This window comes from Crocodylus siamensis, chromosome 8, assembly GCF_052110815.1.
Source record: "Crocodylus siamensis isolate JL-2025a chromosome 8, ASM5211081v1, whole genome shotgun sequence".
NCBI classification, from domain to species: domain Eukaryota; kingdom Metazoa; phylum Chordata; order Crocodylia; family Crocodylidae; genus Crocodylus; species Crocodylus siamensis.
This window is the reverse complement of record NC_143402.1, coordinates 75,059,262-75,080,494: the sequence shown is the minus strand read 5'-3', so window position 1 is coordinate 75,080,494 and position 21,233 is coordinate 75,059,262. Positions and strand designations below refer to the sequence as shown.

Genomic DNA, 21,233 nt, shown 5'->3' with positions numbered 1-21,233 from the left:
CTACTTTTGTTACTTCCAATCTAGGGCATGGTTCTAATGCACATTTCCATTATAATTTTACTTAACAAAACAGATAATATCTGTTTACCCCACCTGTAAATTGCATAAAGTACATTTTTCCACGGAACAGACTGAGGAAAACAGAATGTTATGAATCCCTGATTTCACTGAAATGCTCAAGATAGTTTTAGCAGTGTGAATCATATGGAGCCATTTATGTGCAATATACTATGGCAACAAATGCAGAAGATCAACAGGAAAGATTATTTTTATCCCAACTGTTTCCAAATTATAATTACCTTAAACACAAGCCATTAAATGACAGGTTGAAGTGGTAGCAAGAAACCTCTATTAAAAATAATGCTGCTTGAGAGCAAATACATCATATAACAGCTAAAATAGTTGAAATGCCAGCCTGAAATAGGGAACACTGGATAAATATTTGCCCCTGAGGTTCAGACAGTTTAATTCTCTTTTATTAACAAAAACAAAAAAAGAAAGCTAGCTGAAAATTTGGTAGGAAAATATGCACTTTGTCTTGAAGCAAGATATTGTTTTCAAATGCAGACCCTCTTTGCCTAAAGGGAAGAAAACTAGTAGGAAAGTGCGGCATACCTGTTCCTGTGTCTCCAACTCCCTGTGCTGCATCTTTTTTTCTGCAGACCGTACCTGATTGCAATAGTTTTCCATCCCATCTTGTAAAGCCTGAAACAACATCAATCAACATGGAACACACGTGAAAATTCAGAAGATGAAAGAGAAACACTCAAATGATTGCAATTCAGTTGGCTGATGATGTAATGGGGCTTGGAAATTACTCCATCTTGGCTGTTTTTGACAGCCTGTGGCAGCCACTAACAAGTGACAGCCCCGATTCTGCTGTGCTGGGCAGCCCCTTTCTACACAGGCAGTTCCACTGATCACAGGAGCAGGAGCAGGAGCAGGTTACCACCTTCCCGAGGCAAGGGGAACAGAACGGAGCTCTCTAGTCTTAGCTCATTTCATAGTTTCATAGTAGTTAGGAGTCAGAAGGGACCTGAACAGATCATCTAGTCTAACCCCCTCGCCACTGGCTGGAGCACACGCTAGGATCACATGACCCCAGACAGGCATTCATCCAACCTCTTTTTGAATCTACCCAAGGTAGGAGCGAGGACCACTTCCCTAGGAAGTTCGTTCCAGATCCTAGCCACCGTAACAGTGAAATAGTGCCTCCTAATCTCTAACCTGAACCTATTCTCCAGCAGTTTCTGGCCGTTGTTCCTCGTCACCCCAGGTGGTGCTGGGGGGAATAGGGCCCTTCCTATTTGCTGCTGATCTCCCCTACTTAGTTTGTAGGCAGCCACCAAATCCCCACTCAGCCTCTGCTTGCTGAGGCTGAACAGGTTCAGGTCCCTCAGCCTCTCCTCATAGGGCCTGCCCTGTTGCCCTCCAACCAAGTGGGTGGCCCTCCTCTGGACCCTCTCAAGACAGGCCACATCCTTCTTAAAGTGCAGTGCCCAGAACTGGATGCAGTGCTCCAACTGCGGCCTGACCAATGTCGCGTAGAGGGGGAGCATCACCTCTCTGGACTGGCTTGAGATGCATCTGTGGATGCATGACAAGGTCTGGCTGGCCTTGCTGGCTGCAGTCTGGCATTGGCGGCTCATGTTCATCTTGGAGTCAATAATGACTCTGTCCCGGGACCCAAAGAAGCAGGGAAAACTTACCTGAAAGGCGGGACGAGAGGAATGCCGCGCCGGAGGGAGAACCCGCGCGGCTTGTCAGCCGCATCTGTGTACAGCTGTGGCCGGCAGCTGACAATGACGTCAGACGCCGGCCGGGAGACTTAAAAATGGCGGCCGCCGCTCCGGAGGCAGCAGATGGCCCGGAGATAGAGCGACGGGCCGGGAAAGCGGCGGTGAGGGATCCCGGGGACAGGACACGCCGGGTCGGAGCGCCGGAGGGAGAAGCACCCTAAAGGAAAGCCCGACAACGGCAGATCGTGTCCAAAGCGGTGGAGCAGGTGAGCAACAGGGGATCAGGATGATCCAGAGAGAGCTTGGAGACCCAGAAGTAAGTTCTGTGACGGTAGGTACGGGACCCGTCGAAGAGGGGCAAAAAGCTGAGAGTTACCGGGCTGAAGGGAGATCGGGGCGGGATCGCCGCCAGGACCTCTGGACGTCGTGTAAAGGAACTGGAGTGGGGCAAACAGAGGGCCACTAAGGCGGAATCCCTTCTCCTCCCTATCCAGGCTTATAAGGATCTGGTGGAGGGATTAACAATATAGTTAGTAACGGCACATGGGGAAGATTAGCATCGGGTGAAGGGCTTGTGGCTTGGGGTCTATAGAGGGTGCAGAGGAGGCTCCGGTACAGGCCCCTATAAGGAGGTCAACCTTAAGCAGAGGTATAAGGGTATCCCACGGACTGGGGGATCAAGTAAGAGAGCCGCAGTAGAAGCCGGCAGAAGCAGCGGAGCAGGTTCAGGAAGTGGATCCCAGAGGTGGCATGAGGCCGGGGAGTAGGGGCGGCGGAGCCCCATGTGCGACCGGCAGGCCAAGCCCGGGCCACCGAGGGACCCGTGAACTAACCCCGCCCCACTAAGGAAACATCAAGTCGTGGCAGGCGAGAGCAGGGTCTTCTGGTGACGTGGGAGAAGATCACCCACGGAGACAAACCGGTCCGGAAGATGAATAGTCATCAACCAGGAAAACAGAGCTCCCCAGAGAGATACTAGAAGGCCCGTCAGTCACAGACTCCAAGATCCCTTTCCGCCTCTGTGCTCACAAGGGGGGAGCTCCCCAGCTTGTATGTATGCTGTGGATTCCTTCTCCCCAGGTGCAGCACCCTGCATTTATCTACATTGAACCCTATCCTATTACTATCTGCCCACTTCTATAGTCTGTCTAAATCTAATTGTCCCTACCTCTCCACACATCTTGGTGTCATTGGCAGACTTGGACAACGTGTTTTGCACCCCCTTATCCAAGTCGCTGATGAAGATTTTGAACAGTGTAGGCCCCTTTAGGAAGACTGCAACTGTCTATGAAGCTCTGCTTTTTGTATTTGTACAACCCATGTTTCATTTAATAGTTTCATAGTGTTTCAATACTTTAAGTCAGGGGCTGGCAACACTTTGCAGGGGGGGGGGGCGGCGCTCCTTTCATGGAACTTAGCTCCAAGCACAGCCGTTTCCAACCAGGCCCGTGCCACTGCTGTTCACACTGCAGCCTCCCGCCCCTCCCCCCACAGTGCCACCCCCACATCTCCATCACCCAAGCAAAGTCCCCAGCCACTAAAATGCCAATGAAGCTCTCCAGCTCCATAGGCCGTAGGTTGCCAACCTGTTTTAAAGTAAAAGAATGATCCTCTCCCTGAGGAACCATATTCTGAGTTTTCAGTAAAAATGAATTCAGTGTTATGTAAACTAAGCTCTCTGAAGCAAAGAACTTGTCCTCTCCCCTATCAGTAGAGTATCTAATATCTGTACTGCTGAGGAGTACAAACCCAATACATCACACAAATACAATGATAGTGGAACTTTAACTATGGCATCTTATCTTTAGCTAACTCTTAGATAGTCTCAATTTTTACTAAAATCAGATGAAATGCACTGAAAAAATATTTTTTGCTATTACCACTACAACTATTCAAATGTTTTATTTATTTAAATTGTGGTTCCACATCCAGGTCCAGTTATTAGTTCCATGTTATAATGAAAAGATGGTTCCTGTCCAAAAGAATGGGCAATCTGTATTATTTCCAACAAACACACCAAGTTTCATAGTTCTATGTGAAGTCACTGGTAGATGCCTCAATGCCAGTTAAATATTTACTTATATGCAGGCTGACCATCCATCCTGGTTTGACCGGGACAGCCCTGGATTCCATAGGCTGATCCCGGTCAGTTAGTCAAAAGTCCCGGGCTGGCGTCCAAGTAGGAAGGCAGAGCAGCATGGTGCGCCAGGCAAGCGGGTGGGCAGGCACTGCTGCTGCTGGGTGGGAGCAAGGGAGGTAGGGACCTCAGATAGGCATCTTCGGGTGACCTACGTCCATCTGCCTTGCTCCCTCCCAGCAGCTGTGGTGCCTGCCCACCTGTCTGTCTGACACACCATGCCACCCTGCCTCTCCACCGGACTTTTGACCAACCAGCTGGGACCAGGCTATGCAATCCTGGAGTGTTCCAGCCAAACCAGGACACCTGGTCTCCCTACATACATGTTTATTAAACACTTAGTCGTGTGTGCAAGTTTGAATACAAGCATTAATTCCATAAATGCCAACGTGAGGCGCAGTACAAATTATGTATGCTAGACTGACACCAACCCAGAAGTGTCAGGATGCACAAAGGAAGCACTAAGGGTTATCTTTAGACAGCTGAGAAATTAGAACACTGGTCCTGTACCACCAGAAACATTTCAACAAAGTCCGGACTGCAACTGAAAATGGGCATTTGCATTGGAGGTGTGCAATAAATGATACTATGCGTCTCATTTTGACTTTAGAAAAACTGAACAGCATAGGTATGCTTCCTCAGATCCTGCTGTGAAGGAGAGGCCAACAAACTTGTGTTCCTTTAATGCTTTTTTCAGAGATGCTGATAAGGCTATCACCTGCTTCCTCAACGTGGAATACCGGTAAGTAAATCAGAATCATTAAAAGTACTTGGAGTACAAAGATTTAACAGAAAAAAAAATCTCTCTCTCTTCCACGGCACTAAAATACTGTAGTCTCCAATCGTTTACAGGACAAAATTGCTATTCAGATAAGATAAGACGACTACTTATGATAAATCTTGCACATTGTTTTGAAGTGATGCCAAGTGTTAACTTTAAAGTATTAAAGCTGTAAAACTACTACATGTTCTAATGCCAAAAAGTTTAACCAGACCCAAGAATGAACTTCAAGTCTGCCCAGGGCCTTTTTGTGCTATCACTGCCCCTGAGAATACTGAAAACCGGTCTTTGATTATGTACCTAGGCTTGTATGCTCACAGATCTTGGGGCATGATAAATTTCCACTAATATAATGAAAAAAGCTATTCATGTGATTTGCATTTTTTATGTTTGTACATCTGATAAGGCAAGTTACAAATCAAAATGTATCTAATGATGTAAAACCTAAATCAGCAGTTGTCAGATGGGAATTTAAAATAAAAAAAGAACAGAGTTTTTCAGGGGTGCAGGTTGTAGCTGTGTTGGTCTAAGGACACAGGCAGACAAAGTTCTTTGGGTGAATCTGATATATTTTATTAGGCCAACTTAAATAGTTGGAAAAATTTTTTTAGCAAGCTTTTGGGTTTAAAAACCCTTTCGTCAGGCTGAGGAAGTCTCTGCAGTTGGTGTGCGCTTTTCCTGGATGGAATGAATAGTAAAGAAGCCAGAGGCTGGGCTGGTGTGCATGCAACCCAGGCAGTTGGTGTCAGGATGAAAATTGAGGAATCAGTGGGTGAAAGACAGGCTGGGTGGAAAAGGGGGATGAATGTAGCAGTTAAACAGTGAAGAGGCACCTGGGGAGTCAGATGTCAGGCAAGTTATGTGTCATCAATCCAATGTCTAAATTTAGTCCGTGATTTTTTGTATCCAGGAGGTTGATGAAGTGAAGTTTGTAGGCTTGTCTCTGAGAAGTGTTTTGTAAGTTCCCTTTGAGGATCAGGACTGAGAGACTGGAGACAGAGTGGTTTTCTTGTGAGAAATGTTCCCCCACAGGTAATTGGGTATTTCTGTCTTTGATAGATTTCCGGTGTGCATCATTCTGGTGCGCGATTGTTATTCGGTGTCTCCTGCGTATTTTCCATCAGGGCACTTGGTGCACTGGATGAGATATATGACATTTCTGAAGGTGCAACTGTAAGATGCAGGGATGCTGATGGCTTTGTTGTGGGGTGTAGTAATTGTGGGGGTGGAGATGTGTTGGCAGGTTTTGCATTTCTTGTCATGGCATGGTCCAGATCCATTTGGTGTGTTCTGGGCCTGAGGAAGTTTGCTTCTGGTGATGTAGTTAGCGAGGTTCAATGCTTGTTTGAAGGCTAGGAAGATCTCTTTAAGAACAGGGTCTTTTTCTAGTATGGGTTGCAATTGTCTGAGGATTTTCTGTATGGGTTTCAGGGAGGGGTGATATGTTATAACCAGCGGTGTGCGATTCGTGTGGGTTTTTCTTCCATATGCAGCAATTCTTCACGTGGTATCTGGGTGACTCTTTCAAACATGCAATCTCTCTCTCTAGAGGAGTGTCTTTGCTGGGTGAAAGCCTTTTTAAGATTGGTGAGGCGGCAATCCCGGGTGTTCTCTTCAGTGCAAGTTCGGTGGTATCTGAGGGCTTGGCTGTATATAACAGCTTTCTTGGTGTGTGTAGGGCGATTGTTGGTTCTGTGCAGATATGTATGTTGGTCTGTGGGTTTCTTGTATAATGTGGTCTGTATTTTACCATTCTGGATAGTGATCATCATGTCTAAAAAGGAGATGTTGATGCTGGACTATTCAAGAGATAGTCGGAGGGATGATGACTGTTGAATTTCGGATGGAACTCAATCAGAGACTGCAGGTTTTCAGTCCAAATGATGAAGATGTCATCGAGATATCTTAAGTATAGCAAGGGTTTGATGATGCAGTCCTTGAGGGATTCTTCTTCCAGGTAGCTCATAAAAAGGCTGGTATACTGTGGGGCCATTTTGGTGCCTACAGCTGTGCCCATGGTCTGGAGGAAGAGTTGGTTATTAAAATTGTTGTGGCTGAAGTATGGATCAAGGTCGGTAATATCTTTGGATTTGTACTCTGAGTTGTAATCTTGCTCTCGTAGATATGTAAGGCAGGCTTAGATGCCATCCTGGTGTAGGATGTTGGTATATAAGCTGGCAACATGTGTGCTGGGTAGGAGGTGTTGCTGGGCAGGTGGTCTTTTTCATGTACTTGAAAATCAGCTGAGACAGACTTAGCAAACTCATCTGAAATAGCTAGTACAAACATGGCTGGTAAGCATTCCTGGGTTTAGTTTTTTAAAAAGCAAGCCATTTCTCTACATGCACACAGTGAAACCAATGGTGACCACTACCAACCAATTAGCTGTAACATTTCAAAAAGGCAGACAAGAAAATGTCTATAGATGTAAAGGGATACTGAGGTACAGTCATATCACTCATTCAGCAGACTCATTTCCTTCATGAAGAGGCTCTGGCAAGTTTCATTCATCCACACGATTGTTGGTGGTGTAAAAGGGATGGCTGGGTGTGTGTGATTTTTTTTTGTCTTGGAGAAAATAAAAATCACTGGACTACATTATGAAAATTTAGAAGAAGCTATTACATACACCAAGATCTCACTGCAGGCAAAAACAGCACGTTGGTGGCAGAGAAGAGACTTAGTTCAAATGCCATCCCATTCAACAAGTTTCCTCCTTTTGGCTTGTTATTACTTTTTACAGCATGGAAATACATTTGAACACAACTGGGAACTTTACTGAAATCTGAGGGCCTGTGGATTTGACTAACTTGAGAAATTCAAGTTTCTGCGCTTGTCTTTGTTCCATCCACTCCAGACATGGTGACTGCCAGAGCAGGGCATGCACGTGTTGTTTGAATAAGAGAGTAAACAAGGACTTAAGCCAGCGTAAGTGGAAACTTATCTTTTGCGAAACCACATTAGGTTTAAATGAATAAAAACCAGTTTTGTTCTACAGTTGGAAGCTCACATTTTCTACACAGTTACGTTCAAATTCAGAACATGTGGCACTACAGTTGTATGCTCTCTCAACACATTTTTATATAGCAGGAGGGTATACATGCAACAAACCAAAACTCTTGGAATAACCATTCAAAACTGTCCAACACAGAATACACTGTGACTTTACTGATTGTTCCCATCGTCTGTTATGAATGTTAGTCATTGGCATGTTGTGTATTGAGATGGCTGAAGCCTTTTCAGACTTCTGACCAGTGAGGGTCCCTGTAGAGCGGTAGCGTGTTAACCAACCTAAGGCCACAGGGGAGCACTTGTTGTGCATAAATGCTGTCCTCTGAAAATACAGGTAGTTCCTTTGCTTGCATGGCAGGTAAAACAATCAGAAAGAAAAGCCAAATCCCAATAATGGCCATTACATAAAAGCCATTTCAAAAAAGTAGCTTCTAGACCCTGAAAGTAGATGGCTGGAGGAGTGAGAATACTGCATACTGATATCTCCAGCAAACAAGACTTACAGGTAAGTAATTATCCTGTGTGAGACTTGCACTCGTACAGAGTAAGGACTTTGATGCATGTTGCAAGAGAAAAGCAGGTGCTAAGCGGCAAAAATGAAGAGGCCAACCCTACCAGCCTGGTTAAGAAAGCTTCCACATCCATTCTTCCCTTTCTGTGCTGAGGGGCGCAATCTCCCCCAGCATTACTCGCTGGGCGGCACCTGAGAAGCTTGTCCAGACAGCCACTTCAAAATGCTCCACAGACCGGACACGTGAACTTGAGCAAGTGCCACCCTCCCGTAACGTCACAGTTGGGGCGTATGACACGTTCGGTTTGATAGCTGGCAAGGGGCTGTTCATTAATGCAGAGGCTCAAATAGGAACTTCCCAGAATTCTGCTCTGCTCCTCTGACGTGTAGAAATTACACTGAAAATCCCTCAAACCTCATATTTAATAAGGATAGCTTGGCTGAAATGTTCGTTATGCAGCATATAGCCAAGATGGCACTGGTTTTTATAGTCAGTTTGACTTTGAATCGTAAGAAGGTAAAGTGTGGCCCAGTCAAGGTCTTGTTCAGTTAATACTTGAGAAAGATGCGAACCCAGGGTTGATCAGCCCTTTTCTGTAGCTGACAGGCAAGGTTTCCTCTCTTCACACCGGATGCACTTTAAAAAGGCACCGAACGGCAGTTGACAGCTTATCCCAGGAACGAAATGCAACCTCTCTTTTGGAAAATTAAACGTAGACTTATGTCTCAAAAATCATGAACTGCATTTACCCCAATTCCTCAGGGATACAACTAGGTATTTGTTTTACGGAAACGTAAGCTTTTATACTAAACTTTCCAAACGCCAAGTTCTACTCGCAGAATTACCAGTGCCTGCATTAGTGACTGCTGGGATGAGCAACGTGTAGTAGTTAAAAAAAAGAGAAAAAAAATCCAGGTCATTTTCTGAATCACAAAAGCAGTTTCCATTTTTCCAAACAAAGCCTTACTTAATCAGTTAGACTGTTCAAGGTACAAAATTAATCCTGCACTCTCAGGTCTGCTGAGTTGACTTACATCACTGCCATAAAGACAGTATTTTTTTTCAGTTAAACCGGCTTTCAAATGCCATGTAAACATGTTTGCTGTTGAAAGTCTACACCATACCTGACCTTGGAAGTGCTTTGTGTTGGCCCGAGAACAAAGAAATGAAATGTTTTGCTTTCCAGTCCAGATATCCTACACTTTGAAAAGCACTTAAAAATGTAAATGAGATAATAAACTCTGCTGCAACAATGTGGGTGAACTATGGCTACAGAAAAAAGGCGCATTTGTTTGATTTATTGATAACAATGAAGGGAAAAAATTGAAAACAAGTCAAATTGTCCCCGCTTCTGAGTTTTCAATTCACTTCCCAAAGTCTGAATCGCATATGAAATAAGCAGTCATGTGCACTACAAAATAGGAGAGACATGGGCTTGTGGTGAGGCACTGAAGGAGGACACAAGATCTGGATTCAATCTGTAGCCCTGCCACGAGCTTCCTATATTACTCTGGCCAGTCACTCAATCTCTTGATGCTTCCTTTCTCCACCTATGAAATGTTTCCACTAGCATTTGTTAGGCTCTCAGTTAAAATCAACGGCAATGGTCATATCCAAGGATATATGCATGCTTGGTACTTGTGTCTGCATTGGCACAAAAGTCATGTTGTACTCCTAGGCTACCAGTTAGCACAGCTCTAATCTGGATCCTACAGTGGCTTGAGCATCATCAATAGACTGTTTAACTGAGTTTTCCTTTGTAAGACCAAATCTGTCCTTGGTAACTGAGAACAGAGTCTAGAAACAATAGTTTTGCATGTGGAATTAGTGCAGAATTTGGCCTATGAAATCTTATAATTCTGTTCCATGATCCACGAGACCAGACTTCAGGCCAATTTAGATCCTAGGCTGAGGCTGCAATGGTGACAGATTAAAAAAAAAAGTTGTAGATGGTATAGATTTGATATGGAGCCAGTATTACAGTCACTTTTCAGAGTGGAAAAACAATACAAGGCATTAGCTACAAGATTGAATTACAGAGAGAGACAGATGTTTAAAGATGACATGAACAAATATAACATGGTGATATAAAGAGGATTGCTTTTTAGTTTTTAATACATGAAAAATGGCCTGCTCATACTTTAATTACAGGAAATTGTTAAAAAGAGTAGGATGTCGTGCATAAAAATTCAGCTTGGGCAGATTTCAGTAGGCAGGAACCAACACCGTCTTGGCCTAATTGTGCGTGAAGTGAAATATCTGGGCTGTGGCTGCTGCAAAGATTTTACATGTTCTTCAAAAAGACTGGAATACGTTCTTCTACTGCAACTAAAATGACTTGTTTCTTTAGGTCACTTCCTGAGCAAGCAAGGGCTTGTTTTGCTCCTATTCAAAATAATGGCAAGACTATTTAGTGATGTGATAAAGAATTTGGGGCCAGAGTGAACAGGAGCTGTAGTTTTTCCTTGTCATTTGAATACATAAGAGGACAAGAAATCCAAATGTTTTCCATTCAAGCTCTGAATGCACACTCGTCTTGAAGCACCGGGTGTGAAATACGGTACCCATATTGTGATGAGCCGTGATTATGCCTGTAAGGGCCACATTCTCGTTTTGATACAAATCCATAATTCTTCTTGGCTGTAATAGCAACTCTGCATGCACATCACGAGGAGAACAGACCTTGGCATTTTGACCAGCATGCAGTAATACTAAGGGTAATAATCGTTAGCGCTATTCATCCTCAAAAGGCTTTACAAACATTACCAAATTAATGTAATTAGTTAATGAAAGATGCAGTAATAAAAGCTACTGTAATTACCTACTGTAGTTTTAATGATCTCTTTACCAAGGCCTACAGAAGAGTGGTTCCACTTTCCACTCCGTGCCAATAGCAATCCTGAAGTACAGACCTCTCTTTCAATACCCCCTTAATTCAGATTACAATCATTAATGCCTTTTCACTCTGCTAGCGTATGAAGAAAACATGAAGAAAAACCGAACTTTGGAAGCTTGATAGCGATCTTTGTAAAAGTGAATGAGGACTACAGAGCATTTTGTTCCCGAACTATAAATATATTTGTAGATAATCTATATGCTGTGACAAAACTGGAATGACCCAGCTGAGAGCCCCTTCATCTGTATGTGGGATTGCAAGTCAGGGACTGTCTGAAGATCACACAGACAAGAGTCATCTTTTATGCCGGGTGGTCTCACGGTCTATTTATAGTCAACTGCAGCTCCTGTTTAAAAAATAGGTCAACTCTATCTTCAGAAGTAATCTCAGGTGTTCTCCCACTAAGTCAGTAAATGTGGCCTTCTTTCCAATATTTCATGATTAAATAAAAGTATGTAGCTTTGTTGGTGACATGACAGTAAATATGGCTGGGTTCATTAGTACCGACAAGAACTGCAATAAATGTCATTGCAAAGGTCACTGGTGCATTTTGTGCATCAAAGTGAAGCTCTGCCCAGAGATTTGGGAGCCTTTGTCTTCATCTGTTGTTCTGCATTCCAACACATAGCTAGTTTAAAGCCTCGGTCCTCAATTTCTCTTTGTATTTGGTGTCAAGCAAAGGAAATCTTATGGTTTTAACCTAATACATATGTTTGCTGTTCACATATGGCACAACTCCTTTTTGGTGGGAACTTTTTAGCTGTTATTGCAACACACCATATATCTAAGAAAGTCTGCTTTGATGTTGAACTATTGCTACACTACTCTTTAGGCTCCAGACTCCATGTGAAAGGCAACATTTCTGTGGTCTGTGTCAAAATAAACTTTGTTTTTGCAAACAAAGCTTTCTCCCTCCCCACCTATATACAGCAGCCAACATTATTGCAACGAAAAAGAAAATTTTTCTTCTTATTCTGTTCTGAAAATAGCTTGTGGGTTTAACCACAAGTTATTCTTCAAGTCCTTAAGTAAAATCACAATTACTATTATATCTGCACAAAAAGCAGTGATAACTTACTATCTGCCACACACAAAACCTGAAAATATATTTTACATTTACATATCACCTTCCTGTGTATGAGATATCACAGCCTTTTGCCAGCCTTACAGCTTCATCGCCACTGAGAGGTAGATAAGGATTATATATGCTTTACACATGGGGAAACCAAGGCAGGGGGAAAGCAACAGACTTATCCAACATCCTATGAAACAGCAGCAGAGCTGTAAACAGATTCGAGGAATGCTGACACCTAATCTCCTTTGCTACCCACAGGACATGGTCTCCCAAAGCAGGAAAGCAGACCTACAAAAGAGCATCATCTCCCACAGCGAACAACAGTAATTGCTGGATGATCAGCAAAGACGAAAATCAGGCTGCACAGCTGACACGCCAGAGTGGAAGCTGAGCTCTTGGAAACCTGGCTCTCGTCATGAATGCCGAACACTTCTGAAAATCAGGCCAAGGCTCCGTTTGGAACTTGCTGGTGTCAGTCCTGTAGTTTGCCAGAGACGCTGTTGTGAAATTCAATCTGTTTGACTGTACCAGCCGTGGGGAGGGGTGACGAGAGAGACAGTGTTTGGGTCTAGGATCATCCTTCAATAGCAGTGAAAACTGCTAGCCAGGCTCCGAACTGCCCAGGAAGGAAAGGCTGAACTTTCGAAAGGAATCCGACTGCATCCTCTTCAACTTTTACTGATTGCAGGAGGGATGTATTAGCAACATGCTATCTACATTGGCTCCTGAGCAGCTCAACCTATTAGTTCAAACTTTATCTGGGAATCCAAATGCGTGTGAATACTCCATCGAGTTTGCAACCGTTCTGATGTAATGTTGCAACCTCACGCTCTGTGGTTTTCTTCCTGTTCGACACCGTTTGTGTACTTTCAGTGCTTCCTGTAAACCTGTAATTTTTGCCAGCTGAGTTTTTTAAGTCCAGTTTCAGCAAGGTACTTGAGCACATACCTAACTAAATATGTGAGCAATGCTTAACGGCAGGCGTGTGTGTAGGCACCTCCTGGAATTCCCCTGTATAGGGAATGTAAAGGGTGAAATAAGGTAGAATCAGTCCTGCACGCATACAGACTCAAATGAAACAGCAACATAAATCCTAAGGGTTTTTCTGAGGTGGCAGTAGTGGGAGAGGGGAGGAGGCAGAGATTCAAAGTGCAATAATAAACTTGCTTTCACATGTCCTTCTCGTTGAACCACAAAAAACAACAAGCAGCAGCATGACCACGTGAAAGCATTGCTTTGTCTGCTACCAGAATGCATTAGGCTTGTCACAATTAAGACACTATGAAAGCTTTTCAGCTATCAGACCTTACTTACTGCAATATTTAGTTAGGGGTATCCTGGCTGCATGCTTTAAAAGCAAGCCTTTTCCAGCCTGCACTAAGATTACATGGTCATGAGCACCTGTGTGAGGTTCGAGGTCAAGGGGTGACTGAACAGAGACACAATTACTGATACTTCCCCTCCCTTCACTCCTGGAGGGGTAAAGGAAAACGCACAGTATTTCAGACATTTTAGATGAAATGAATCTTTTAAACCCAGAGATCCCATGACATTCGTAGCGTACACTTACGAAGAAAAAAGTCCCAAACTTCCAATTTAAACCACTTAGAATGAGAGGATTTACCGAGATTCTGTCTAATGTTCGGCTGACGCATTGTCAAAAACATTTATCCCACAACCTTTTGAAGTTTCTTAGCTCCCCTCTAGTTATTAAAGCTTGAACTGCAGAGTTTGTTATCTTCCTCCAAGCACACACACCAAGGTAATTTTTTAAAAGTCAACCCTTTCCGTCTGATTCCAGGACTATTTCAGCTTGATTTCAGGACTCTTTAAGCAAAATACAAATGTCCCAATCAGACACATGTCTAATGCTGTAAAGCTCAGATCCACATAGGGACTGAAATGTGGCAATGTTGCTAAAACCTAACTTTTAGGGACCTGGCGCCAGAAGTGGAATTCACAAACCCAAGTTAGCCACCTAAGTCCTTTGTTGAGTGAATGGGAAGAAACAGGCACCAAAAAATGGGATTCCCAGCAGTCAGCAGGCTAAGCAGGGGGATGCCCACGCCAGCCAAAAGGAAATACAAAGACAGGGGATGTGTCTGAAGACCCACCTTTCTTCTGGACTTGGGTGCTTCTCTGCAGCCCTGAGTGAGGTAGGATGCACAGCCTGAAAGCCCTTTCCAGAAGTAAGCTGCCACCTTCGGTACACGAGTGGCTCAGTCTTTTTTTTAAGATAGGGATAGAATAAGAGGAAGAGGAAAAGAAAAGGGAGGAAGCTGTGATAGTGACGGCAGCAACCACCATTCACACAGGAACCAAGTGGCCAGAGCACTTGCCCAAGAAGTGGTAGGTCATGAAAACTGCAAGAAGTCAGTCCTTTCTGCACAGACCTTTTGGAATATGACTCGAGCCTCTGTTTGTATGCCCAAAGTGCGCACAGGAAACAGCACCAATGCATGCATCAGAGCAGTGAAAAACTGCAGTGGATGACGTACATTAACTAGTAACAGCTCAAGGAGTCGTTTTGCCACATGCTTCAATTCTCTTAATGAGCCTTAAGATGACCAAGTATCAGCTTCCCTCTGTATTGCTAGCAATGATTTCAAGAAATGTTTGTTTGTGATAAAGCATATTTATATTACTATTTGCTGAACAACTCAGTCTTCACACACCAGACAGCCTAATTTTGCAGTGAAGGAACCAGCAAGTTTCACCAGGCTTATTTCTCTTAAGTGTTCTTTTTATAACAGATTCCCTGCTGTAGATGCATGAAAACCTGATATTATAAACAATGCTTACTTTATGAGATGCAAGTTTAAGGTGCATATCCATCTGAATTTAGCGTTCACACATTTCTAACCAATAAGCTAATTTGATTCTTGGCACGTATAAAAGAAAAATGCATTGCTTTGTGAAGTGGGCTACTAGATTACCAACTATCACTTTCAGAAACTTTTTAATTCTTCCCAGAGCTGCAGAAGCATAATTCACTGGATAAAATAACATGCATTCTGTTATATGCAAGCAAAGAAGACAGCAGCTTAATAATATCTTTATGCCTTTCAAAGTAACCTTAATCAAGTGTATTAACTTGCAAGGCAAAGCACTGCTTTTTGAACCGGACAAGAGCAAGCTTGACTCAAGAGTCTGTACATTCAATACATTCTGCGCTGGGAGGTGAAAGGCAGCAAAGTAATATCTTCTAAAATTATGTCTTTAAGCCAAACCTGGGATGGCTCTCGGCAGTGAAGACTATACAGTACTTTAACTTGGAAACTCTTTTTTTTCAAAGTCTTTAATGAGACAGCCAAATTACATTTGCAAAAAGACCTAATAGTCCAATCCCTCCTATTTAAATAAATGGGTGTAAACTGAGCAATTTTGAAGACTTTTTTTTTTTTTAAATCATGCTGAGTTGAAACTCATTTACTTGAAAAGGGGGAGGGGAAAAAAAGAAGATCCTCTGCAGCTGGTCAAACAGATTACTATAATTTAATTTTATTAGCCTAAGGAAAAAGAAAACTTTTTTCCAAGTATCTACTTACGTAGCATCTACATTAGCTGGTAGAGATTTTTCCCTCGGTACTTTAGAGATTTGGAATCCCTAATGCAAAATTAGTTAGAAAACAAAGAAGAAACACCCCAAATCCTGAAAAAGTCCATATCCCCTAGCTTTACATTCTGAATACATTTTTCATAATTCCTGCGTAATTCCTTTCTCAGATTGTCTACAGCAATGCCAGAAGAATAGTCCACTTAGCTCTGCTTGAGGAGTAATTGCAGTCAACCTTCAGTTGATCTGGGAACATGAAAACAGTGCAATGAATTTTGGGAGCTTAAGTTCTCTGGGCATGCTTCACTTAATAGCTATTGTCTGACACAGACATTTGGTGTGTATTCTACAAATGAGAAAAAACAGAAATTATCTGTATCCTGTGTTTTAATGGCTTTTCAAAGGCAGTTCTCTGTAACTGCAACAGCAATATCTTTTAAACTCTTTAATGTACTATCACACAAAAGTTGTAAAACATTTAAAGAGACAGCTGAAGAAGAATCAAATATGTCTCACTGTAAAGGGCTTCCCACTTACTTTAGAGACTAGATTCACACCAGGGTGGTTGCCTTGCTAAGGTTCAATGCATAGTGGGGGGGATTTTGGCTTTAAAGTTTTCAGTTGGGACCATCCTTCTCAAACAGGAAAATCAAACGGGAGGAATCAGCTGTAGAGTCTAGAATTAAGGAATGATGTAGGTCACAGAATCATAGAAAATGAGGGTGGGAGGGGAGCTCAGGAGATCACATTTAGTCCAACCCCTGCTCCAAGCAGGACCACCCACAAGTATACTATCCCAGCCAAGGCTTTGTCCACCTGGGTCTTCAGGAAGACAAACCTCCAGAGATGGAGACTTCACAACCTCCTAGTGAGAGAGTTTTTCCTGATATCCAATCTAAACTTCCCTTGCGACAACTGGAGCCCATCGCTCCTTGTCTTGTCGTCTGCCCCCACTGGGAACAGCCCAGCTCCATCCTCTTTGCACCCCCCTGCAGGGAGGTGACGGCTGCTATCAATCCCCCTCGGTCTTCTCTTCTCCAGACTAAATAAGCCAAGTCCCCCCAGTCTCTCCTCAGCTCTCTAGCCATTTTAGTTGCCCTCTGCTGGACTCTCCAATGTGTCCACAGCCTTTCTGTAGCAGGGAGCCCAAAACTGGACACAGGACTCCAGATGTGGCCTCACCAGTGCCAAATAGAGGGGAATAACTGCTTCCCTGGACGTAAAGGCAATGCTCCTACTAACGCAGCCCCGTATGCTGCTAGCCTTCTTGGCAACAAGGGCGTGCTGCTGGCTCATTCACTCAGGTAAGCAGCAGTTGGCAGTGCTCAAGAAATAATCTTCAGATACTGATAACTGTGGGAACTGTTGGAACCAGATAGCAATAGTTCACTCCAGGTACACATTATAGATACCACATCTCAACATTATCCTCTGGGAAGTTTTAAAGGTTTTAAACTTGGCGTCGCTGGGATGCTGAGAATACTCGAGGTGTTTTTCCATCTAGCCCAGATAGACGATGGCTGATGGAGGTACACATTTCATTAGTTTATCTTCTCGGAGTGATGGACAAGCATTGGATATCCTTGATTACATGGTTTGGCTTACTTATCAGGAATACAAGACACCTTGTCAGTGATTTGTTCTTTCTTCATAAAGCCTTCTCAAAGGATGGCAATGGAGCAGTTGAGAATTTACCCAAGTTACTGCCATATGTCAAAGAGTAGTCCATACGGAGGCAAGATGAGGTGATTTCAGTAGCATTGCCACATATACACACGCGCATGTTAATATTACTTGAGTGCTAACTAACGCTATATGGCCTATTTGCTGTCCCAGTGCTCGGCTGAGAGAGGGGACTCATCTCCTCTCATTTGCAATGCCAACAAGTTGTGCCATCAAATATTTTCTTCCATTAGAGATGAATTGGTCAATACTTACACGGTGACCACAGAGAAATCTCCAGTCTGGCTACTATAAATTGCTCTGTTTTGACAGACTGCTTACCCTCAGAAATCACTATTTACATGCCCACCACATGTACAGCTACCTCATCTCCGGAGCCCTTCCAGATGTTACCTCACCCACTGCCAGATATAAAATACGTCTGAATTATTAAAGGAATTACTGTTACTATGTATGTTATCTGTGGACGTGCAGGCTTTCAAAGGAAAATCATGATTAGGAAACAGAGAGTAGATTCAGGTAGTAAGGGGTGGCAGAAAGGAGTTTAAAAGTTGGGACAGACACCTTTGATGTGGGCATACTGATGAAGATGATCTGTGGATTTATAGTAGCTAAAAGAGAAGAAAAGAACTGCAGAGAGTTCAGATTTCAGTATTGTAAAAGCCTCTTCTATTAACTCAGTAATAACTGTATCCTGAGCTAATACAGAAAGAACAATTTCGCTTTTGTACATATTCCAGGCCTCTATAGCTATTTAGCCTCAGATATGTTACCTCAGGTAGAAAATTTCAAGAAAGACATCAGCCCAAGATGCAAGAATTGGAAAAGAAATCCCAAATTAATGTCTTCTAAACTCACAAATGTGCAGCTGAAATGTCTTCATGCAGGTAGAAAGTGTTACAAGGGTTACAATGTTTGAACAGTTGTTTGATCAGTGCTAAGCGAATTACTGCCAAACCTGCTTGGCACATCCAAAGTGAGATGGGTCCTTTCAAAACACACACACACACACACGTAAATAAACATGCATATCTATAAACATACGTGTATATATAAACATTTATACATACGTGTGTGTGTGTGTGTATTTAAAAATGTTGCTACAAATGACATTTTAAAATGCAACAGCATTCAAAATAACAAAAAACAGTTCCAGTTCTGAACCACCACCAGTTTCTCATTTGTGCAGTTACATACCAGCCTTTTTATCATTACACCTGCACAGCCCAGAAGAGTGGAAATTTTAAACTCCCTTTTGCACCTAAGAAAAACCTTCATCATAAACAAGATGTAAACAGCAGTAAAAAGAATATATGGGCCAGTGTGACAAAACTAACACCTTCCCATCTGACCTGAGGGTCTGATCAGGAAGGGGAAGGAAGCTTTCCCGTTTGGCAGAGGTAGGTTCCCAGGATGACATTTTAAATAGAATGCAAAACCAACCGCAGAAATCAACGTTGTTTTTAATCATTAGAGGTGTGTGTTAGCATAAGCTGAGCTCAGACCAGTGCCAAAGTCCACCTGTAAACGTGGATTCTGCAGTGTTCAGGAAGGAGAGCAGGCCTCGGTAGAGGGAAACAGGAACTGAATAACAGCATGCTAAATAAATGGAAAGCGATACGTAGGGAAAGAATAGAAAAATAACACCAACACCTCCAACCGCACTATAAGCTCTGCACATCCATCACTTTTTGCTTCCTTGTGTCTTTCTGGTTTCCAAGCTTCACACCAGCGTGGGTCAATATGATGTGGTATTCTGGCAGGGGTAAGGAAATGCATAATATGAAGCATGAGCTGAGGATGGCTGCTTGGTCAATAGCAGTGGTCAAGGGTGTTTCCAGGTATGCAGACAATTTGAACCCGAGGATACGAATCAAATTATTACATAGCCTCCTGTAATTGCTGTTTTTCCTCTGGCGAATTGCAACAGCAAAGCTGTGCAGGATATGAATTACATTCACTTTGGAAACAAAAATATAAGGAATCTAAATATAGTCCTATAAGGATAAACTTGTGCTTTTTTAAGGCCAGCTGAATTCTTTATATTTCCCAGGTTCTGAAATCATCTAAATAATGCTAGACTGGTCCAAAATGGGCAGGGATCCCAAGACACGTCTAAAGTTTGGCAGCCTGATTTTCATACTGAAAATTTTAGCCTGCTTCTCACATACCTATAAGAAAACACCAAATAAGTTTACCCTTATGCATGTTTTTCCATCATTTGTATTTTGAGATGATCTTTAGAAATGAATTTGGAACTGAGTCTCTTGGTGTGCACTTCTACCCTACCATGTGTAAAATGGTGAATAAGCACATCCCCTTCACGAGCCTCGGCATAGTCAAAAACCAAGATAAGTGAGGGGGCAGACACCACGTGGGACTGGACTTGAAAGAGTAGACAAGCATGGAGGTCCCCAAACCATCATGCAGCAAATACAGAAGACATTATAGAGCTCCAGGCTGTAATATTTCTTCCAGGCTACCAGTACATACAGCTGCTGGCATGATTTGGAAGAATTCCCCTAAGGATTTTTCTACGGCCTTTTCCTTCAGGTGCGATGCTCTGGGCCACAAAGAAGCAGTGAACATGTGCAACTGCTGCTAATATTTTCCATCAGGAAGACAGACACACAGCCCCTCCCATGATGTCGTCCAAAGGAGACCAGGAACTTGCCATACAGTGCCTAGAAATCTTTACAACCTCTGTGCATATGGTTCCCACTCTTGGTGCACAGGTGCTTTCTGCGCAGGACTTCCCAACACATCCACTGGAAACATCTCTGAGGAGCTGCACATGCTGTTATGCTCCCCCTCCTAAGCGTGTAGAGGATGGAGGTGCCAACCCCCCCCACACTTCCTTGGCCACCTAGACCCCTGAAGACATATCTATAAACTGCTGGGAAGGAAGGCAGGTCACTGGATCCACGTGCAGGCAATATTTTGAAGTATCCAAGTCACTGTGAGAGAAGCTGTCTTCCTCTCCTTCCAGTTTCTGCGCACACGGATCTCCCTGATACTGTTTAGACAGTAGCATAGCTCTACATTTGGCAGGAAAGATCAACAAATGGCAAACTTGAAAGGAATACCGCTCTCTTCCAAAATAAAGGCATTTACCCTGTCCATTATTCAAGAAAATAAGCAAGAAAAATAGGCCTGAAAGCTCACGGGTATAGGCTCTGAAATGAAGCTAAATCCGGCGTGCCTAACTAAACTAAATTCTGCCCATATTGTATTGCTGCTGTTATTTTACCAGTGAGCTGAAGGAAATTACAGCAGAAGTAATACACCAACCAAGAAAGTCCAGTAGTAGCAAATCATTCCTAAATGATATAGCAGAGTAACACAGGCATTGTTCCAACTCTTTCCCAACAGGCTGTCAGGAGGTACCGAACGGTGACTGGGCCCTCTCCATCCCTTATGCCCTTTGGAAGAGGACTGTGAAAGCAGACAAGGTGTCTGTGCAGCCCCCGGCAGCCCCTCCTGGGGAAAGCATGCCAGCTGGCAGGGCACGGGACGTGCACAGGCTGAGTAAGCTTCATCTGCATAGGGACTCAAAGGAGAATTATTTGTTACACGTCATCATTAAATGATTATTGGCTTTATTGTTGGGCAGATGGTATGTACTGGCACTGATAATCTTAGAATCACAGGGCAACAAGGTGCAGCAGGGCTAAATTAAAATTCCTTTTCTTCTCAAAATATCCGTGTTACACAAAGGATTTCCTACTGGCCTCTACCAATATTTTGGCTAAATTATGAAAGCAAATCAAAGCTCCTTCCACTTAAAACCCAGGCATATTGGGATTGACTGGCTGATATTATTTCTCTAGACCTTAGAGATT

General features: G+C 43.3%; 1 protein-coding gene across 8 annotated transcripts in view; it reads right to left on the bottom strand.

The window, feature by feature from the left end:
- Nucleotides 1-21,233, bottom strand: part of CEP112 (centrosomal protein 112) — a 279,030-nt gene that overhangs the window by 27,257 nt on the left and 230,540 nt on the right. For 7 of the 8 annotated variants that reach the window (XM_090059025.1, XM_090059032.1, XM_090059030.1 and 4 more), the window contains one exon: nucleotides 616-705. The exons of the other annotated variant lie outside the window; for it this stretch is intronic. In XM_090059025.1, coding sequence (XP_089915151.1) covers nucleotides 616-705 — 90 coding nt within the window. The remainder of the gene's footprint in view (nucleotides 1-615; nucleotides 706-21,233) is intronic. 8 annotated transcript variants of the gene reach the window in all.